The sequence below is a fragment of the Leopardus geoffroyi genome, chromosome C1 (genome assembly GCF_018350155.1).
Source record: "Leopardus geoffroyi isolate Oge1 chromosome C1, O.geoffroyi_Oge1_pat1.0, whole genome shotgun sequence".
In the NCBI taxonomy this organism is placed as follows: domain Eukaryota; kingdom Metazoa; phylum Chordata; class Mammalia; order Carnivora; family Felidae; genus Leopardus; species Leopardus geoffroyi.
In genome coordinates, this window is record NC_059328.1 from 148845624 (window position 1) to 148863085 (window position 17462).

General features: G+C 40.0%; 1 protein-coding gene across 12 annotated transcripts in view; it reads left to right on the plus strand.

Annotated features, from left to right (window-relative positions):
* Window positions 1-17462, plus strand: part of TANC1 (tetratricopeptide repeat, ankyrin repeat and coiled-coil containing 1) — a 240851-nt gene that overhangs the window by 107245 nt on the left and 116144 nt on the right. For all 12 annotated transcript variants that reach the window (XM_045479928.1, XM_045479934.1, XM_045479929.1 and 9 more), the window contains one exon: window positions 1037-1237. In XM_045479928.1, coding sequence (XP_045335884.1) covers window positions 1037-1237 — 201 coding nt within the window. The remainder of the gene's footprint in view (window positions 1-1036; window positions 1238-17462) is intronic.

A 17462-nucleotide genomic window follows, 5' to 3' on the forward strand; every position in this document is an offset into this window, starting at 1 on the left:
GTTTTCAGAGTCAGGAAGGCCTGATAAGGACCATTTGGGTAGTATTTATCAGAAAGACTAGTTTGCTTATGGAAAATTTTCTATATCTTTCCAGTTCTGTATATAAATTAGAGCTTGTAGATGTGTTAATCATCAGGGTAATGATTTACCTTCCCTCTTTACCTGTCCTCAGTTGCTTCATAGTACACACTAGAGGGGGGAAAGTAATGGGTAGAGGAGGAACAATAAGAGGAGAGCTTATTATCGGAATACTTGAGGACCAGTTGTATCTTTTTCAGAGAGGCTAATCCTCACCACCATACTCCCTTCCTTTTGTACTCTCTATACTGTAATTGCATTCTCTGTATTTTGTTGTTGGATCTGCTTACCCTAGAATATCTGATTTCATAATAGTAAGCTTGTTTATTCTTAAGCTGAACACCAAGAAGAACTAGCTTCATCAGTAAGCCATATTTCTAGTCTCATGACTAAGGGTTGGGCTGGTCGAATTGGAGGAGGGTGGACCCTGTGCCATGGGGAGTATGGAGTAGATCTAATGAGAGAAGAGATATAGTGCTGGGGAGGAATGTTGAAGTAGAGAGACCCTCTCTTGGAGTCTTTTATTGGAGAGAAGTGAAGTCGGAGTTCTGGAATGAATCTGGGTGTTTGACTCTACTCTAAGATACTTGGGTAAGACCAATAACCTCCCTCCCCTACTTCAGCTGAAATCTGAAATAACAGCTTCTTGTGAATCATTCATACTTGGCCTTAATCTAATCTGAGATTGATGGCTTTCTGGATCCATTGTTAGGAGCGAAACTGGGCCAGTTGATATGGTCCAGAATGGTGTATGAGGCAGAGTTCATTGATACTTGAGTGGTGAAACTTGAATTTTCTCTCACATAGAAAAAGTTATAAGAGTGGTAGAAGAAAAGAAAACATTAAAAAACAACATACGTAGGTGACATATGAGAATTATATTCTAAGGATGTAGTTCTTAGGAATTAATCTACCTGTGATGGATGACCTAATTTATGGTTTTTTCTCTTCACTCCAGGAGGTGACTTTGGTCCAGAGACTTCTCCCCCAGTCCTGCCCCCTGGCCATGGTGGTGACTTGTCTGTGAGCAGCGTTCCTGTGGCAGAAGACACCTACAGGGTGAGCTTGGCCAAAGGTGTCTCAATGTCTCTGCCTTCATCACCTCTGCTGCCTCGACAGTCTCATTCAGTGCAATCAAGATCAAATAAAAAATCCCCAGGTAAGTAAGCAACAAAACAGCACCCTAACTGTCTTCGTTATATATGTAAGGCATGTATTGAGATTAAGCAAAACTAGTGCTTGTAAGAAATTTCCTGGGAGGTTTTTTCTTTGTTACAGTAACTTCTGGAAGAAGAAAATCTCTAAAAAACAAAGTTTTGATTTGAATTTAGACTTATTTCTTTAGTTCAGCCTATATACAAACTATTTTGATTGCTTAGATTAGACTTTTACCAAGATTCAGGATCTTGTTATCAGTATTAATGTTAATCATTGGTCTTGTTTTCTTGGTGGTGAATTAGGAAATGCTATAATCTAAACTCATTGTGGTGCATTTAAAGATTTTGGATTTTGGCAAGTGTAATCTGACAGCAGTCCATTTATTACTGCCAAGTGTTATATACTGATATACTTTCCTTGATTACATCACTCAGCATTTGAGTAGATATACAATTTGTGAAAATTCAGATTTGTAAAGGGGTGGGAACAAGGGTCTCATGGATTACTTGTTTAAAGTATTTTGGCTTCCTTCATCATTACCAACTTTTTGCACTTAACATTACCAATGAAAACATAAATGTTAGTTAACTTTGAGAGGTTACGAATCAGACGTGAGGAAAGCCTTTCCAGAATGCTGATACCCACAATCATGAAAGTTCTTTGATCTTCTTTCATGTTTGCTGAGCATTTGTTTTCTGAGGGTAGGATAGTTTGGGGTCTTTACTGATCAATCATATGCCAGTGAAAGGATTCTTCTCATTTATCCATGAATGTGTTTGGGATTGGTCTACATTGTGTCCTGGGCCTATAAAATTGGTATCTGTTTTTCTGGTTTCCTAAATGTTTGTATTATTTGAGATGTGATAGGCATGATTTCTGAATCATTTAGTGGATATTTGCAGTTTGTGTGGTGACAAAATTAAGAGGACAAACCTTGACGCTTTGAATGTTAGAAATGATGCTATGAATTGGTAAGTGTCCAAAATCTTTTATTGTCCTAGAGCTTTCTTATTTTGGACAACATTGTTTACAATCCAGTCATTAGCTGGAACTTGGAAACCTTTTTGGTATGAAGCAATTTCCTGTGCCAAGGAATTTGACCTGTTTATCAGTATTTGGGGAAATTCCTGGAATGTCCTTCTTTCTCTTTGCCTTTCCCTACGACTGTATCTCTGTCAGATTTCTCTTCTTCTTTCAAATCCTGGTTCCCACACTGCCTTTCTTGCTGGTTACCCCATTGGAATGACTATGCAAATTGTACATAGCGTTATACTTTTTTCTGTATCAGCCACGTCATTTGCCCTTTTTCCTTGAATCAGTGTGTTCATGTGCATCCTGTGTCTGGTGGGCATGGACAGGCACGATGTCTTCTTTAAGTATACCTCATCTATAAAAAACAGATAATAGAATTCTGAACCTATCTGGATTCCTAAGGGAATAGTACTTGCAAGTGCCACGTGCAGAGATACGACCTTTAGGAGAATTTGCCCTCCTATATAGCCTGTGCTGCTGCAAAGGAATTGATGCTTCTTGGGCCTTAGGCCTGGTGAATGCCTAAGAAACTAGGGAATATGCATTTCAGATAGGATTTTATTATTAACAAATTAAAGATTTGTTTTAGTGGAACTTCAATCTTCTTTTTAATTTTTCTTAATTTGATTTCTTTCCAGTTCTATGGAGATACACTTGACCCATAACACTGTGTGTGTTTCATGTGTATAACATAGTGATTTTGAATATGCATGTGTATATTACAAAACGATTACATTAAGGTTAATTAACACATCTATCACCTCATATAGTTATAATTTGTTTATTTTATGAGGTTTTAGTGGGATGTTAGGTAGCAATGAATGGCATGGCAAGCATGGGAAGTATGGCTATCCAGAAGTGTCTCAGAGTCTATAGGCTCACTGGCCAGAAATCCCTGACGAGCCCTGGTCTCCTGTGTCCTGACCAAATTTGATATCCTTAGTGTTGAGAAAATATCCTATAGTTTGTTTCTTCTCCATGGGAATAAAATTTATTTCTGCTAAACTCTTCGCAAGGCCTTATGAATAGAAGAGAGTAGTTTTGCAACATTCAGCTTTTTAATGGATTGAAGAAAATACTCTCCATTTAGATGCTTTGGGTCCAAATTTAATACACTAAGCAGATTCTCCTCTAACGGAGCCATGCTTGTGCGTTGCCTAAATTTGTGCAGCAAATTAGTGTCTCACAGTGGTAATTTGGCTTCATTATCTTGGCAATTTTAATTCAAAAGGGAAGCTAAGGGCAGAGATGCTTGCTTAAAAATGGCGTGACTCAGAGTACATCAGACAATAAACAATGTTTTTCTACAGTGTCTAACACAGGCAGGTTTCTGTTCAAGCCATATTGTTAGAAAAGTACCCAGAGACCTACTGTTCTACCTGCCTGAAAAATAAGTTGACATATGGTTGTGAACGTGCACTGGATTAAAAAATAGCCTTATATTTAAAAAGCTCGCACTGTTGCTAATGATACAGTAAATACATTGTGTGTGCCACACCCCTAAGTATTGAGGCCTGCACTAGTGGGCTATGCTTCAGAATCTTGTCATCTTTCAGACCTAGCTCTGAAATTACCTTGATGACTTCTGTTCTCATTTTTAAGATAAGACCCTCTCTCTCTCAAGAAGGTACATTAAAAAAAAAAAAAAAAAAAGAAAGAAAGAAAGAAAAAGGAAGGAAGGAAAGAAGGAAGGAAAGAAAACCTAAACCTGTTTTACTTGTTTGGATAGAAACTCTTTACTAATTGATGCTAATCAAGAAACTGTCAGGGACTGAAACTATTTTGGCAAAGGTCAAATACTATAAAACCCTGTAATAGGCACTCAGCATAGCCTGTATTAATGAAAGTTTGTATTTTAATACAATAGGTGATTAGCTCCTGGGCCTTGGGAACTCTGGGCCAGAGAGTTTCATTAACCTTGCAATAATGTGACCCTGCATTTTTCATTGTTGAGTTTCTTACATTCCACTTATATTGCTAGTTAATATTATTTACTCTCCTACTACCTTGCTCCATATATTTATATTTTTTCTATTATTTAGTCTGAAGCTGCAGTTTTTGAGTATTGTTGCAATTTTTTTTTTTTTTTTTTTCCTGAATGATAACTACATTGTGGCTAAAGAAAACAAGGACCAGTATCCCTTATAGTCTTGTGGTGGTTGCAAGCCTTTTTGGACTAAGAAGTCATTAATATTTGTAATGTATCCTTTTGTCTTCCAGAGAAGAGCAAAGCCCATTTCCCGTGGTTTATTTATTAGTAATATCATTAGTTACTTTATAGTTGGATTATATTTCCCAGATCACTTTGGGCCCATTATGAAACACTCAAAAGGTAGGGCATGAACGAGAAGCAAGCTTTTAAAATACTGTGATGGGGGTACAGCAGCAGATGGTGGAAAGTGGGTGATCTTGCTTTTTTCATCCTCACTTATACGGGGAGACTGGAGGGTGCTGGCTGTTTGCACCTGTGCTGCTTCCGGTTCTAGTTCTGTCTCCCTTGACAGAGCTGATGTAGCAATTGTGAAAATCCTTCTGGCTGTCTGTTTCTTTAAGGGAGAAACCTCAAAGCTGACAGCCTGTAAAGTGGAAGTCATTCTACCCTTTGATTCTTGGACCGTAAGTTAATTCTCTGCCAAGGCCCTCACCCTCTAAGAGTGTTTCTTGTAGAAAATTTGGAGATCCCAGGGTAGAAACAGAACTACTCTTAGCGTTTTTATTAAAAAAATTATTTTTACCTATTCTATCTAGACCTGAAACCACACTCGCACTGCTTTTTTTCGCTTAATATTATATCATGAACAATTTCCAATTTGCTTGAAGAACTTGAGATTTAATGTCTATTGTTTCAATATCCCATGATTGATTAAAAATTTTTTTATATGTTTTATTTAATGTTTTATTTATTGAGAGACACAGAGAGAGAGAGACAGACAGACAGAGCGGGGTGGGGGAGGAGCAGAGAGAGAGGGATTCACAGAATCTGAAGCAGGCTCCAGGCTCTGAGCTGTCAGCACTGAAAGCCCAATGCAGGGCTCGAACCCATGAACCACGAGATCATAACCTGAGCCAAAGTCGGGGATGCTCAACCAACTAAGCCACCCAGACGCCCCTCTATGATTGATTTTTAACTAATTTCCAGTTGTTGGATATTTGTTATTTTTTCAGGCTTATTTATTTATTTACTTTGTTACTGTGGTTTTTTTTTTTTTTTTTTTTTTTTTTTTTTTTTGAGAGAGAGCAGGGGAGGGGTAGAGAGAGGGAGAGACAGACTCCCAAGCAGGCTCCCCAGTGCAGGGCTTGAACTCACAAACCGTGAGATCATGAGTCAGACGCTTACCTGACTGAGCCACTGAAGTGCCCCCAGGTCTTTTTAAATTGTAGCATAAGCCCAGACATTTTGCTTGTTCTTGCTGTCAAATGCCTATGAATTCAAAATTATTAATTGCGGTAAAATACACATAACAAAACTTACCATTGTAACCATTTTTTAATGTACAGTCCGATAGTGTTAAGTACATTCACATTGTTGTGCAACTGGTCTCTAAAACTCCTAATGTGAATGTTTTGTCCAGTAATTTTTACACATATCCAATCTCGTAAGAGTGGCAAGTTCCCAGAAGTGGAATTATTGAACAAAATGGACTGCATTTTTAAAGAATCTCGATACATACTGCCCAGTCACTTTCCAGAAAAGCTGTATTGATTTCACATTCCCTCCAGCATTCTTTGAGAGGCTGCTTTTTGAAGTTAATGTCTTCTGGGAACTGTCTTAGATGGTTACTGCTGGTGAGGTGCTTTGTCCAGGCTAGCTGTGGACTACTCAGAATTAGTTAGAAGGGGCTGAGAGAAGCCCTCCTGTCACCTTCCTCTTTTGAACTCCCCTCTGTTGGCACCTCTCAGGAAATTCTCACTTTCTTTTCCTTCCACGATACTGTGTCAGGGGAATTATCACAGCTGAGTCAGATCAAGTTCATGGTCAGAAAAACATAAAGCTGGCTTCCAGTTTTAGCTACAGCCACACTCTGTTATGTGGGGAAGATGATAGACATGTTAGAGTTGGAGAGGTCGCCAGGCCACCTGTGCAAGGCCTCTTTGCAGATATGAAAGGGATGGAAGGTATAGAGCTTGCCCCAATGGGCAAGTTATTGATAGAGTTTTGGCCTTAGCCCAGGTCCCCTGCTCTGTCCCCAGTACGTTCTCCTAGTCCAGTCTGCATTGTTCTGCCTGTACATTGTTGACACATGAGCTGTAAATGACGTGGCTTTGCGTTCTGGTTGCATGCACACAGGGAGGCCATAAGCTTATGTGCCCACATGCATCTGTGACAGGAAATGCACAGTCCCAGTACAAGCCTGCTTGTAGAACCAGCGAGTGCTAGGCCCTGCTTTCACCTAAGTGGTCAGGGCCACATTCAGTGCTCTGACTTTCATCAAGGACAGTTCCTCCTGCTGTGTGAATAGGAAAACATTCTTTGTTTCCTCCTGGAGACTTGCTATTTGATAGCCTCCTCCTAGAAGTAGGTGGCTGCCTGTGCCTCACTGCCACACCCAGCTGTGACCCAGACACACACTTTCTGTTGTTCGGTGTTTACACATAGAACTCATGTGCATGCCTTTGCTCCCCTGTGTGAAGCTGCGGACCTTTTTGTGTGCCATTGACTAACCCACCCTTGATCCTGGTTTGTCTGTACCTTGGACGCACCCCAGAGTTTTAAAGACTGCTGATGCCTGAATTCTAACTTCAGAGATTCTGATATAATGCATATGAGGTATGGCCTGGACATTGGCATTTAAGATTTAAAAAGAAAAAGCTTCCCACATGATTCTAATTAATATGTAGCAAAGTTTGAGAACCATTGATAAGGAATTAGATGAGATAATCACATATTCTTTTTTAATGAAGGTAAATACACAGGTATCTTTATTTTCTAAATTTTAGAAATCATATTTGAGGAGGGAAATACATTACAAAAATGTACTAAAGATACAGTAAATCTTGGTTTCCTCATGCCCCCAGAAAGACAACTTCTTCTGACACTTGGTTGAATGTCTTTCCTGCCCTGTTGTGTACCACTAAATGATAGTGATGCATTTGCCCATTTGCCTGAGCACTGGACATGTGAGAAGCTCCCAGTTTTCCACTAAATAAAGAACAGTGGAAGAACATTCTCGTATATTAGTATTTAAAGGCCATCTCTGATATTTTCATTGCATAGACTATGAAAGTGGGATTACTGGGTGAAAATGTAATGAATGTTGAGAGTGGCTTATTCTATACTTGTCATTTGTACTCTCTGGTGTGTGTGTGTGGTGGGGGGGATTTTTGTGGCATTTGCCCTCTGTTCTACTTGGGTGATAGGTATTTCTTATCAAATCATCACAGCTTTCTTGCTGTTTGTTTTAAGGCCATCAGTCATGTATGTCACTAAAACATTTTCTCAGATGATCATTTTCCATTTAATTAGGTTTATAGTGTTTTATGACCCACTAAAGTGTTTTTTGTTCTCTCAGTTCAAATTTACATACTTTTCCATTGTGATTTATCCCGTTGCATTTTAAAACACAGCTTTATTGTGATGTATCACATACCCTATAATTCACCCATTTAAGGTTTACAGTTCAACATTTTTAGCATTTTCACAGGGTTGTGCAGCCATTGCCACAATCTAATTTTAGAACCTTTTTATCTGCCTTAAAAAAAAAAAAAAAACATTTGCATTAGCAATTACTCCACATTCCTCCCTACTTCCCTCCCTCTCTTCCTAATCCACCATCCTGCAGCCCTAAGCAAACAGTAATCTGCTTTCTATCTCTGTGAATCACCCTTCCTGGACATTTCCTATAAATGGAATCTTGTAACATGTGGGCTCCATGACCGACTTCTTTCATAGAACAGTGTTCTTTAGGTTTGCCATGTTGTATGTAGTATGTATCCGTACTTTGTTCCATTTTATTACCTAATATTTTGTGGTATGTGTATGCCACATTTAAAAATCCATTCTTCAGCATATGGACATTTGGGTTTCCACTTTTTGGCTCTTACGAATAATGCTGTTGTGAACATTTGTGTATACATTTTTGTGGGTATGTAGGTTTTCATTTCTTGGGTATACACCTAGGATTAGAATTTCTGGATCATACGACAACTGTATATGTAACATTTGAAAGTACTACCAAAGTATTTTCCACGACAACTGTATATGTAACATTTGAAAGTACTACCAAAGTATTTTCCAAAGTGACTGCACCATTGTGCATTCCCACCAGCAGAGTGTGAGATTTCCAGTTTCTCTACATTGTTGCCAATACTTGTCATTGTCTGTCTTTTTGATTATGGCCATCCTAGTGCATGTGAGCTGGTGTCTCACCATAGTTTTATTACTAAGTTGTAAGAATTCTTTTTTTATTCTAATTACAAGTTCTGTAGTATGCAACTTTTCTTCCATTCTTCAGGTTGTCTTTTTCACTTTCTTGATAACGTTGTTTCAAGTGCAAGTTTTTAATTTTGATGTAATTCAGTTCATTTTGTTGCTGTCCTTTTGATGCTCTAAGAAACCATTGCCTAATCCAAAGTCACACAGGTTTATGCCTATATTTTCTCCTAAGAGAGAAAAGGGATCAAGATCCCTTTTGAGTTAATTTTTTTATGTTTCTTTTTGAAAGAGAGTGTGCACATGTGAGAAGGTGGCAGAGAGAGGGAGACAGAGAATCCCAAGTGGGCTTCATGCTGACAGCAAAGAACCCTGTGTGGGGCTCGAACTCGGGAACTGCGAGATATGACCTAAGCCAAAGTTGGATGCTCAAATGACTGAGCCACCCAGGTGCCCCGATTTTTGAGTTAATTAAAAAAATACTTTTAATGTTCATTTTTTTTTTTTTTAATTTTTTTCAACGTTTATTTATTTTTGGGACAGAGAGAGACAGAGCATGAATGGGGGAGGGGCAGAGAGAGAGGGAGACACAGAATCGGAAACAGGCTCCAGGCTCTGAGCCATCAGCCCAGAGCCTGACGCGGGGCTCGAACTCACGGACCGCGAGATCGTGACCTGGCTGAAGTCGGACGCCTAACCGACTGCGCCACCCAGGCGCCCCTTAATGTTCATTTTTGAGAGAGAAAGAGAGGCAGAGCACAAGCAGGGAAGGGACAGAGAGAGAGAGAAGGAGACACAGAATCCGAAGCAGGTTCCAGGCTCTGAGCTGTCAGCACAGAGCCGGATGCAGGGCTCGAACTTGGGAACTGCAAGATCATGACCTTAGCTGAAGTCGGATGCTTAACCGACTGAGCCACCCGGGACACCCTTGAGTTAATTTTATGCATGATGTGAGAGGTAGGGGCCAACTTCATTCTTTTACATGTAGTTATCCAATTGTCTCAGCACTGTTTACTGAAACAGTGAGTGGCCTTGACCAAGTCATCTCTATGCTCTAAACCAGCCCTGTTGTTCTGCTTTCCCTTTTGCTTAGTCCCTCCTTCCCATGCCCAGGGTCAGAACTTCCTCTGTTAGAGTTGACCTAGTGTATGACTTGCTTCTTTTGCTTCATCCAGACTTCCCTCGTGTCTCTCCTTTTCGCTGTGTGAGAAAAAACTTCACGCTCCAAATACCTGTAGCCCTGTGCTTTCTCCTCCCTGTGCACAGCCTCTCATTGCATGTCTCTGCCCTGACAGTCCATGAGCTCCTTGTCCTTGGTTCTTGTCTTTGTTTCCCCATGGAAGCCTTGAAAACAGGATGTTATCACTTCTGTTGGTTACCCTGGTGAGGAGGCATAGGTATCTACTGGTTAAAATGAATAGGAATTTAGTAATTGATGGTCATCAGCTCCATGTGATTGGCTGAAAATACTAATAAGCAATTTCAGTGTAATGACCTTATGTTTATAAGGCTAGAAACATACCTTCCCCCATACCCACAGAGAACTGATTCTTTAATTAACGCCCTACCTCTCTCTCAGGTCTTTGCTATCATTAGGCAGTGAGCAAAGGGGAGTAGGTTTTAAGCTGGGTTTGTCAGGGGCCTTCTCAATCCTACTTTTCTATGCTCCCTCCTGTCACTCTTCCATTTTCTCAGGCTCTTGGCATTTTTGCTGCATGTTTCCCACTGCCTGCGGTTAATGATGACTGGAGGCTTTATCCAGTCACACTTTATAGCCTCGTCAGCTGCACCCTGTGGTGGTGTCAGATGGCAGCTAGAACAAACCCAGTGCCATGCTCAGAAAGGAGTCTTTTTACCTCAAGAAAACAGATGGGGGCAGGGACAGCAGTGGTGGGAATCTCTTCTTTCTGATCATTTCTGATTCTCAGGGAAACACAGAAGTCACAGAAGCTCATGGAACCTACTGTATTTGTAAGTAACATTGATGAACGTCACTGAAAAGTAGAAGGCGGCAGGAGAAAAAAAGAGTGATGTTCCAGCTCGAATCCTCAAGCTTGTTGTGAAACAAGTCTGTGTGTCGGCAGGAATGGCTGGCTGTGTTCCAGGTGGAGGGGCAAGGGTGTGCAAAGCCTGGAGTTGGTAAGCTGAAGTGAACACGGAATGGTGATCTCTAGAGGAGAGCTCAGTAAGAACGAGGGTGCCTTACAAAGGGAGAACTGGGACCACAGGGAAAATCTTCATTGTCCAGACCTGGAATGTTAAACCAGTAAGCTTTGTCTCTGGGGACTTACTGAGAGTAGCTAGTGAACAGTCGCACGTGGAACCCTTTCTTGGCACAAGTGTTCTGAGAAATAAAATTTAGGAAACCCTTCCAAGGAGGTGTGACTTTCTTATCCTTTCCATCACCAAGTAAGTCATCCTTTATTGGTTAGAGGTCCTACCTGGCAATTGATGAGCCCACTTTTTTTTTTTTAATTTTTTTTTAATGTTTTGTATTTATTTTTGAGACAGAGAGAGACAGAGCATGAACGGGGGAGGGTCAGAGAGAGAGGGAGACACAGAATCCGAAGCAGGCTCCAGGCTCTGAGCTGTCAGCACAGAGTCCGATGCGGGGCTCGAACCCACGGACCATAAGATCATGACCTGAGCCAAAGTCGGATGCCTAACCGACTGAGCCACCCAGGCGCCCCTCCCACTTTTTTTTTTCAATAGAATTTTTTAAAGAGCAGTTGTAGGTTCACAGCAAAATTAAGTGAAATGTACGGAGATTTCTCATATACCCCTAGCCTCTACACATGCACGGCCTCCCCCATTATCGACATCTCTCATCACAGTGGTACATTTGTTACAATCTGTGAACCTGCACTGACATGCCGTTATCACCCAAGGTCCAAAGTTTACATTCTGGTATTAGACAGTCTGTGAGTTTGGACAAATGTATAATGACGTATCCATTTTTATGGTATCATACAGAGTATTTTCACTGTCCTAAAAATCCTCTGTGCTCCATTGCATCTCTCCCACCCACTGGCAACTACTCACCTTTGCAATTACAAACTCCATAGTTTTGCCTTTGCTGGAAGGTCATATAGTTGGAATCCTATAGTATGTAGTCTTTTCATACTGGCTTTTTCACTTAGTATGCATTTAGGGTTCCTTCACATCTTTTCATGGCTTGATAGCTTATCTCTTTTTAGTGCTGAATAATAGTCCATTGTCTGAATGTACCACAGTTTATTTATCCCTTCACCTACTGAAGGACATCTTGGTTGTTTTCAGGTTTGGCAGTTTTGAGTAAACCTTCTGTAAACATCTGTGTGCCAGTTTTTGTGTGGACATAAGTTTTTAATGCCTTTGAGTAAATACCAAGGAGTATGATTGCTGGATCATGTGATAAGAATACGTTTAGTTTTCTAAGATAAACTGACAAACTTTCAAAGTGGCTGTACCGTTTTGCATTCCCACAAGCAATGAATAAGAATTCCTGTTGTTCTAGGGGCGCCTGTGTGGCTCCGTCAGTTAAGCATCTGACTCTTGATTTCAGGTCGGGTCATGATCCCACAGTCGTGAGATTAAGTCCCGCGTCAGGCTCTGTGCTGGACATGGGGTCTACTTAAGATTCTCTCTCTCCCTCTCCTTCTGCCCCTCCCCTGTTCACATATGCTGGCATGCATGCTCTCTCTCTCTCAAAAAAAACCAAAACAAACAAACAAACAAAAAAACAATAACAAATTCCCGTTGTTCTACATCCTTACTTGGATTTGGTGTTGTCAGTTTTTTGGATTTTGGCCATTTTAATAGGTGAATGGTGGTCTCTTATTTTAATTTGCAGTTCCCTGATTACATGTTGTGGACCATCTTTTCGTAGCTTATTTTCAATGTGTATATCTTTGTTGGTGAACTACCTCTTAAGGTTTGGATCATTTTAAAACCCAGGTTTTTTGTGTTCTTGTTGAGTTTTAAGAGTTCTTCACATACTTTAGATTACAGTCTTTTATCAGATGTATCTTTTTTCTCCCAGTTTGTCTGGATTTGTCTGGATTGTCTTCTCATTCTCTTGACTGTGTATTTCTCAGGGGAAAAGTTTTTAGTTTTAATGAATTTCAGCTTATAAGTTACTTCTTTCATAAATTGGGGTTGTATCTAAACATTCATTGCCATAGCTAAGGTGTTTGGGTTTTCTCTTCTCTTACCTTCAAGGAGTTTCATAGTTTTGCCTTTTACATTTTGGTTTGAGATCGATTTTGAGTTAATATTTGTGAAGGGTGTAAAGTCAGTGTCTACATTTATTTTCTTGCATGTGATGAATGTCCAATTGTTCCAGCATCATTTGTTGAAAAGACTTTGCTCCATTATATTGCCTTTATTCCTTTGTTAAAGATTAGTTGACTGTACTTATGTGGGTTTCTGGGCTTTCTATTCTGTTCCATTGAGCTATTTGTCTGTTCTTATGTCAATACTATATGGTCTTGATTTCTTTAGTTTTATGGTAGATGTTGAAGTAAGATAGTGTCAGTCCTCTAACTTGGTTCTTCTCCTTCAAAGTTATTTTGGCTATTTTGGATCTTTTGCCTTTCCACATAAACTTTAGAATCAGTTGGTTAATATCTACAGAATAAATTGCTGGGATTTTAATTGAAATTTCATTGAACCTGTAGATCAAGTTGGGAAAAAATTGGCATCTTGACAAGGTAGAGTCTTCCCTTCTATGAGTATGGAATATCTCTCCATTTAGTTAGTTGTTTGATTTCTTTCACCAGCATTTTGTAGTTTTTGTCATGTGGATCTTTTACATATTTTTTTTATACCAAAGGATTTCACTTTTTGAAGTGAAAATGCAAATGGTATTGTTTTTAATTTTTAAATTCCATTTGTTTATTACTGGTATATAGGAAATCAATGGACTTTTATATATGAACCTTGTATCCTACAAATTTTCCATAATCCCTGTTCCAGGTATTTTTTGGTCAGTTATTTTGGATTTATTACATATATGAGCATGTCATCTGTGAAGAAAGTCAGTTTTATTTCTTCATTCCCAATCTATGTGCCTTTTATTTCCTTTTCTTGCTTTATTGCATTAACTGGGACTTCCACGGCAATAATGGAAAGGAGTTGGTGAAAGGGGATATCCTTGCTTTATTCCTGATCTTAGTGGGAAAGCTTGTTTTCACCATAAGTACGATATTAGAGTTTTTGTAGATATTCTTTATCAAGTTGAGGAAGTTCCCCCTCTATTCCTAGTTGATGGAGAGTTTTTATCATGAATGGGTGTTGGATTTTGCCATGAACTGTCAATGTCTATTGATATCATGTGATTTTACTTTTTAGCCTACTGATGTGATGAATTACATTTTCTGATATTGAACCAACCTTGCGCATCTGGGATCAATCCCACTTGACCGTCATATATAATTCTTTTTATACATTCTTGAATTTGATTTGCTAATATTTCGTTGAGGATTTTCGCATCTGTATTTATGGGAGTTTTGGTCTGTAGTTTTCTTGTAATGTCTTTGCCTGCTTGTGGCATTAGAATAATGTTGGCTTCATAAACTCAGTGAGTTAGGAAGTATTCCTTTCATTTCTATCCTCTGAAAGAGATTGTAGACAACTGGTATGATTTCTTCCTTAAATGTTTAGTAGAATTCACCCATGAACCCATCTGGGCCTGGTGCTATTTTGGAAAGTTATTTGTTGATTCAATTTCTTTAACAGATATAGGCCTATTCAGCTTGAGCTCACTGTTTGAAAAGCCTAGGAGAATAAATTATCCATCAGAAGTCAGAAATCTGTGAGACCCTGGTTTTAGTTAACTAAAATATTAATGATCTTGATAGGTGCAACCGTCTCCATCCGTCTCAGTCTTGGGCAGATTGGAACTGGATTCACCTCCCACTTTGTGTGCTTGGGAAGGTTATAGGTGTTTCCTCATCTGGGAGATGGGAGTAATAATGGTGCTTCTCTTTATAGGGTAACTGAAGTTTAAATGAGATGTAGACGGTGAAGTATAGGGCCTGATACACAGCTTTTCTGTGGTGGTTGCTGTCTTAGTGTAGCCATCAGTCGTGGAGCCCGTCTTCATCTTCCTTCATCTGACTTAGTGGCCTAGAATGGATTCCCACAGTATCTGTCTTCTCAGTTCCCCATCCTCAGCCAGATGCCCCCCAGAGGGATTTCATCCTCAGACATATGTGTTTTCTGGCAAGCATATGTCTTTTTGATGTGCAGCAAAGCTTTATTGTCTGTGAACAGGACATGAAAGCAGCATAATGCAGTGGCTGGCCCAGTGTCTGGGTTCCAATTCCAGCTTTCCCACCAACTACTTGTATTATTCATCTCTTGGTTTGCATGCGATTTGTGTGAAGTGATTAAAATGATGTCTGTAAAATTGCCTTGTAAACTGTGATGCAAGTGCAAAGGTTTAAGAAAGAAGTTCTGAGCAGAAAAGAGAAATTTGGGCGAAGCAAAGGTAGGATGGCTGGTGGTCCCCTGCCTCAATGACTTGTGAAGTTCCTGTGAGCTCTTTATGAAACAGGAGAAGCGGTCCCTGAAGCTGATGGAGAGTAAGTGCTCCAAAGTGGTTCACACTTGCTCACCGGGCAATGAGAGCAGAACTTCAATGGAAGTTGAGCAGACAGTTACTCGTGTGAAGGTGTGCGTGCAAGCGTAGTTACAGAGTCGTTCCTTATGCAGGTAAGTGATAAAATTGGCATTTAAGACAGAAGTCTTTGTGCCAGGTTACCCTTGAATACCCTCTAAGTTGCTCCTAAATGCCATATGCAGACAGACTGCCTCTGGATGGCACATTTTTTCTTCTGCCATTGACACAGATTGTGGTTTATTTGGATGTACCAGATGAAGTAGGAAGCTTGTACTCATGTCTGATTGGTACCAGAAATGTGTACCTCACACACAGAATCCCATTATGTGAGGGTGTGTAGGGCTGAGAGTGGCTGAGGGAACAGTAGGTACGTGTGTCTCCTGCCTTGCAGAGCACATGCAGTTGAATGCAAGTGAAGTAATTGTGCCCAGGTTACAACTCCATTGTAACACTGTCATTTTGAGAGTATAGGAGGTATTATGGGCACTTCTCTCTTGGGCATTTTGATATTTCACAAGGACTCTGGATGTGAGGCTTCAGTACACAAAAGAAATTATGTGCCTGCTGTGCACATCCTAGGGTCTAGTGTTAATATTTGATACAGAAATTAGAGGTCTTGAAGTGAGGCTCACAGGCTAGGAATCTCCTGTTATTTTAATCAGAAGATTGTAGACTGAGATCTTTAGCAAAAATTCAATAGAAATTTTCTTTATTAAAGGTAGTTTACTTTTACAAAACAATTTACAGCATTTTTTTTCCAGTTCTAGAGTTCTTATTAGAGCCAGGTATATGTACTGTATTTGAATGAATGTATATATGTACTCATACATGCATTAAAATTTGAGTATATGCATATAAAAGATTCTGAGAATGCATGATTTTTTTAGAAGTGGTGTGATTTAAGCAGATCTTATGTACATTAGGGAAGATGAACTTGTATATCCTTCATTTCCCTTGCTGTCATCTAAATGGGGAAATTCTATCCAAGCATGTAGTGCTGTGGTTAGTTTCTACCCTAAAAGGTGGATAGACCTGAGGTTCAAATCCAAGGTCCCTGTTCTTAGCAACTCTGTGCCCTTGGAAGTGACTTGACAAGCTCTTTGATTCTTGTTTTCCTCATCTGAACTGGAGAATGAATGATCTACCATATAGTTCTTTGAGAGGATGGAGAGGATGCTGGTAAATGCCTGGCTCCTAAAACACACTCAAGAAGTTTGCTGCCACCTATAACTTCTGAGATTAGGTAACTTGCCCCTTTTTCCATGTGTTGGTTTCTCCTACTTCCTCCTCTTATGACTTGAGTTTGTCTGACCTGGACAGTGAGGAAGACACCTCTGCCTCAGTGCAAGGACCGCTGAAGCCTTACTGTTGGTACTTGGATTTGGGTGTATAAGCACAGGAGCTGACCTGCCGACAGCTTCTGTGAAGGGTCTGGTCAGCTCTCTCGTTGCTGTTCATTTCCTGTAATAGGTATTGCTCCCAGTCACATGCCTTGTTTATTTATCCTTGGTCCTATTGTAGTTCTTATTGAAAGCGGTAAAGATCAAACAGTGAGAATGCAAGTAGCCAAGATTTGGAGGAGTGTGAGAAGCAGTTCACAAGGAAGCAAGGTGATACCAAAGTTTTTGGGGTGAGGGTAGGAAAACCACCCAGCATCTTGAGGGGAGGGTTGATTCTGCCTAGCTATGAAAGATCCCTCACAATGTGAGCCATGTGAGACTCTCAGGAAGAAATGATGTCAACAGACCAGGTCAAGGAAGCACATGTTAAACACTTTCTGAGGACTTGATATTTACTTGATACTAGGTTTTGCTGCATATTTTTAAAAAGTTTGTGGTGTTTTTAAATTTTTTAAAAAAAATTCTAAAATTTTATTATTTATTTTTGAGAGAGAAAGAGACAGAGTGAAAGCCAGGGAGGGGCAGAGAGAGAGGAGACACAGAATCTGAAGCAGGCTGTAGGCTCTGAGCTGTCAGCACAGAGCCTGACACGGGGCCCGAACTCACAGACCATGAGATCATAACCTGAGCCGAAGCCAGATGCTTAACTGACTGAGCCACCCAGGTGCCCCAAAAGTTTGTGGTGTTTTAATAAGCAATTGAGGAAGAACAGATCCTTCTAGGGCAGGAAAAACCTTACTATAGCTTCATATGCATGAGTCCCTTTGACTTTTTCACTGTTGCTTGTAGATTTCTTAACGATATAGTGAAAGGAAAAAAT